The sequence below is a fragment of the Apis dorsata genome, unplaced genomic scaffold (genome assembly GCF_000469605.1).
Source record: "Apis dorsata unplaced genomic scaffold, Apis dorsata 1.3 scaffold_82, whole genome shotgun sequence".
Lineage (NCBI taxonomy): Eukaryota > Metazoa > Arthropoda > Insecta > Hymenoptera > Apidae > Apis > Apis dorsata.
The window spans coordinates 241,942-247,159 of record NW_006263380.1 but is presented as its reverse complement, the minus strand read 5'-3'; the positions used below and the strand labels follow the sequence as shown (position 1 = coordinate 247,159).

Sequence of the window (5,218 nt, the reverse complement as noted above, 5' to 3'; positions counted from 1 at the left end):
GGGAAAAAAAAAAAAAAAAAAAAAAAAAAAAAAAAAAAAAGAAAAGAAAAAATAATAATACGTCAGGACAAAGAGATAAGTTTAATTTTACTTTTGGATTTTTCGGATTAAAGAACTTACTAATCTTCCTGATCACCCTGTAAAGAGTCTTGTCGACCAGTGGGGATAAGATTGGTGCCAGGACCACCACCGGGTCCTCGACGGTATCTTGGTGGACGGAAAGCGAATCTCCTAGCGTCGGCGTCGACGTCCGTTGGAGTACTGACAGGAAACCTTGCTGATATTGGATCGACACCAGCCTGTTCCTCCTGCGAATCGTTTCAAAATTTCATTAAAAAGATTCGCGAGAAATAATCATACAAGCCTTCCTTAAACGATAGATCTTTATTCGATATCAATTTTCAATAAAGTAATGCAGTAAGGATAAATTGGAAAAATTCTGCATGATATATTGTATATAGAATAGAAGAATATTTCTTTTCGAAAACCCATTCTTTTGTTTTAAGACGATATCTCAAACGATCCCAAAGATACAGTATTCTAAAATGCAGAATATAGATCATTGAATAATAGAGGAACTTCCAGGAAACGGAGTGACCTACTTTGTTTCCTCATATTAGATTAATGAACAATAGAAAAAAAGCAATGACTCACCCTTTGTCACTGATCACTATACGTAAGGCCAGACGTAACGAAATATTAAAAAATTAATCTTTTGTTTGAACGGCGATATCTCGGGAACCGGAAATGATATCGAGATAAAACAGAAAACGTTTTAAACAGAAGAGCTTTCTTGTTTTCAATCGTGGAAGATTTTTGGAGGGAATGTAAAAATCTTTGGAAGATGATATCGAGATAAAACAAGAAGCACATTTTAAACAGAAGAGCTTTCTTCTTCGCAATCGTGGAAGATTTTTGGGGGGAATGTAAAAATCTTTGGGATACCAAGATTTCAAAGTTTTAGTAATTTTAATAAGTATTTCGTATACTTTTTCGATGCTCTTTTAAATTATCTATACTTTTGAGATAAAATTATTTGTCCAATAATAGTTACATCTCAAAGTATAAAATACCTCGGCTCGAATTAAAATAATCGAGGTAATCTTTTTTTGAAAAGAATATTCAATTAACGTAAATTGAAAAATTAACAAGAAGAACATTAATACAATTGGATGAACAAATACGTACGTCTCTCAGATTAAAAGTGATCTCGAGATTCTGGCTGAAGTGATTCGAGAATTCTGGATAAAGGGCCAGAACGTCGAGTAGATCGTCCCTGTGTATCTTGTGCAGATCGCAATAGGTCAACGCTCGCACGTTGCAAGACGCTTTGCCAACGGTCGGATATATGCAAGGATTCTCCCCGAATATGTCGTCCTTCGCAAGTATGGCCATCACGACGTCGCCCTTCAATATCTCTATGCTGCCTCGCGATATGAAGTACAGGGACGTTAACACGTCTCCTCGATGAACCAACGTGTCACCGGGTGGCGCGTGTGTGGTTTTGAATTTTAACGATAACGCCCTGAATAAATCAGAATTGTTATTACCATTATTATTTCACTATTATTATTATTATCATTAAATCCAACATATAGAATACCTTAAACAACCAGGACTGGCACCCTCGAAGGCTCTACAGTTGTTTAGAAGATTTCTGTTCAGATGAAGACAGATGTCCGCCTGAAGGCACTCGGGGAATCCTTTCAGAACGCTGTTCATGTCGATTCCGTTCGTGTACGTCCAAGCGTGTTGAAAATACTCCTCCAACCTCTGACGAAGCGGATTCGGGATCTGATGGAATCTGATGAACTCTCGAACTCGAAGCATCTGCGTGTGGTATCTTGCTGTACCGCTGTAAAGCCTCTGAATGATGGCCGAGACGTTACCGAAGATACTGGCATACATCAAAGCTGGAAAGAGAGAGGGAGAGAGAGAGAAAAAAAAAAGAAGCGACGAGTTAATGGATATCTAAGGAGATGTCAAGCGTTTCTTTTTTTTTTCTTTTCTTTTTCTACGTTACGTCAGTCTACGTACAAAAAAAAAGAAAGAAAAAAAAATGCAAGGAAAATTTACAACATTCACATAATAAGTCTTTAAAATAATTAATTTAAAAAGCGACGACATCATCCTCCGGTCGATACTTACATCCAATTAGCATAACGATTATAGTAAATATCTTCTCGGTGTCCGTGTTTGGAGCCACGTTTCCAAAGCCCACCGATGTTAAACTACTAAAGGTAAAATACAGTGCTGTGATGTAGCGGCTCTGTAAAACGAAAGAAGGAAGCTTAGATCAAGTTGAAATGATGGATGAATAATTAATAATCGATAGAATAATTAATAATATCGAGTACAGCATTTGAACAAATTGGACGCACCTTTATACTCGGCCCACCGGTGTTGTTGTGAAAATAAAACTGATGCGTGTCGTTGGCAAGTATATCGAGCCAACCGACTTTGCTCTTCAACGTTGGTCTCTCCGCGTTTCCTATGGCGTACCTTCAATAACAAAATTCCATTCGTTGCGATCAATAATAATAATATTTCCAACAGAGAATCCACAAAGAATCCCTTTCTTTCCAAGAAACGAACGTTTCTTTTTTTTCTCGCGATTTAAATTTAAATATCGGTTTTTTTCTTTCTTTCTTTCTTTCTTTCTTTCTTTTTTTTTTTTTGCGCAACTCACCATATACACGCCATCCAATGGGCACTAAGAGCAAAGGTGCCCATCAAAAGTAGTAAAACAGCAGCTCCATATTCGCTGTACCTGTCGATCTTCCTGGCTACTCTGACGAGTCGCAAAAGACGAGCCGTCTTCAATAGTCCTATCAAGGTGGTCGTCTGTAAAGAACACGTTACACTTTGTCGATCTTACAGCTCGGCCGTACGACACTCTTGGTTCTTTGCTTGAGTTTTCCATTTTCGAAGCTTGGATCAACTGACTTTGGCTCCCGATCGAACGAGAATTTCGGATGAGGGGGAACGAAATTCAAAGAATACAAATTTTTCTCTTTAAACGTTTCGTTTCGAGTTATTACGGCAAATCGATTAAAAATGTCAAATTGAAAGAGCCACGTCTTTGTATCGCGGATAGAAGCGCGCTAGACGATTGCGGCGACTCGATAAGAAATGTCAGGAAAGTGATAAATAATTAAATAGCGTCCCCGATACGCTTTCGTTGTTCAACAATTCCATTCTTTTTTTTTCTTTTTATTGAATCGTCCTTTCTCCTCCAAACGACGACGCCAAAGTCAGTTCGAGTCAGTCTGAGTTATTGCTGCGATCGTAGTTTCTTTTCTTTTTTTTTTTACGAGGATATCTATAATAAACGCCGACTGCCTGTTCTCGAGTTCGATCGATCGAGACGTCGTCGCCACGTCGGTCACTTTTAGGTCAGCCAGAAGCTCCATAGTATCTAATATCGTTTGATATTCTTTTTTTTTTTTTTTTCTAAAGATGCTCGAGCGATCCTTCGATCACGTGTAACTTTCCTTTTTTTTATTTTCATCCGCAAAAACTTCGTTCCATTTCTCGAAAAGAAAACAAAGGAGAGAAGCTCCATCTTTAATTTTACGTTTGCTCAATTTACCTGAGCGTTTAATAAAATTAAACACGATTCTTACTTAAAAGTTCAAAAAGAAGCGAATAATGTTAAAGTTACGGTTAAAATTATTACTTACTAAGAGATCCACATCCAGAAAAACTGAATGTGGTAACGAGTCCGAGCTCCAAGAGAATTCCAATGTTACTACGACAATTCTAGAACGAAGCTAATCGAAATTACCGTACGTTTCGATCGATCTTTCGAGGATATTTTTCTTTCTTACATTCCTCGATCGGGGGAGAGCCGAGCAGTCGGCCGTTCAACGTTGCAAAATAATATGCATTCACAACCAATATACTGTTGCAAACATTCTGCTGGGTCGTGATTACTCATGCATTCTCTCCGATGATAATTCTCTTACCTGTGCTTCGTGGTTCGAGATTCGATTAGCGGCCTGGACAAAAGGCATCGGATTTCGATCGAATCGTACCGGGTCTATCTCATGCAAAGTCGACTCCAACCAAAAAACTGAACCATTCGTCTAATAGTGATAGTAGTAGTAGTAGTAATAATTTTGCTAATCTCGACAATCTCGAACTTATGATACTTGGATACTTCACGGATTGCTCAGAGATGGTTACCCCAATTTCAAACCTACCTTTCGTTCGTATTTTTAAAAGAGAAACATTAACATCGTTTCGATTGGAAATAATATAACGATCGAGGGCAAGGCCATATTTCTTAAAACCGTTATTATTATCTCGCGGTTTTACTCTCGGATGATCACAATTCTTCCAAGATTTTGCGATTTGAAAACGGTCTGGAAACGATATTATATATATATCCATCGAGATCGAGTTGGCCGAGAGATGAGAAAGTTTGGCCGGCCTTTTATTCGGCCTCCGGATTACTAAGAATATCCGAGGACGTTTGATAACCGCCGCTGATAATAAGCGAAACGTTTTATTACGACGTACACGCGATGTACATCCAAAGAGAATGCATCGTGGAAGCTTGGAATACACTCGTGTCTCGTTCTATCTCGTCCTTAGATCACTAGATCTTTTATCTTTTCGGCAGAAACGATTTCATCCCCATGGTTGATTCTTGTTGTTGGCTTACGTCGGATAAATTGATACCTCGATTAGTTGCACAGTGGATATAATCTAACATCTCGACGATTTTTGATAAAAGAGATGATCAAAGGTTTGAAACGATTTGATTATTTCGAAAGTTGGATATAAATATATGTAACCAATATATATCGATGCATTTTAATATTTCGAGCTTCCACGAATTTTGTTTGATACTTAACGCTTATTGATTATCGTTTGTTACAGAGTGGATTTTGTACGAGAATGCATTCGAACGCATTCGGTGATCAACCAAGAGCAAAGCGAGCGAAAAATAAAGGGAATAGTTAGATAGATATCTTTGGTAAGTAAGTATCTCGTAGCAATCCGTTTACTTTTTTTTTTCAAACAAGATACATTATACGTAAGTGGAAAGAAGACGAAGCGTTCAAGCGACAGAGAAAACACACATGATCGTGTAGAAAAAAAAAAAAAGATAAAGAAATATGTAATATCCAGATATACAAGTATAAAAAAACATGATACACAATAACAGGGTATATGAGTTCTCGATTTATGTATTTAAAAAGCGTAAAAT

At 37.6% G+C, this 5,218-nt stretch overlaps 1 protein-coding gene across 1 annotated transcript in view; it reads right to left on the bottom strand.

Moving 5' to 3' along the window:
• Positions 1-5,218, bottom strand: part of LOC102679147 (potassium voltage-gated channel subfamily H member 6) — a 105,118-nt gene that overhangs the window by 7,824 nt on the left and 92,076 nt on the right. Inside the window, 6 exon segments of the mRNA XM_031508313.1 lie at positions 123-308; positions 1,189-1,525; positions 1,604-1,913; positions 2,149-2,269; positions 2,382-2,502; positions 2,690-2,844. Of these exon segments, the coding sequence (XP_031364173.1) occupies positions 123-308; positions 1,189-1,525; positions 1,604-1,913; positions 2,149-2,269; positions 2,382-2,502; positions 2,690-2,844 (1,230 nt within the window).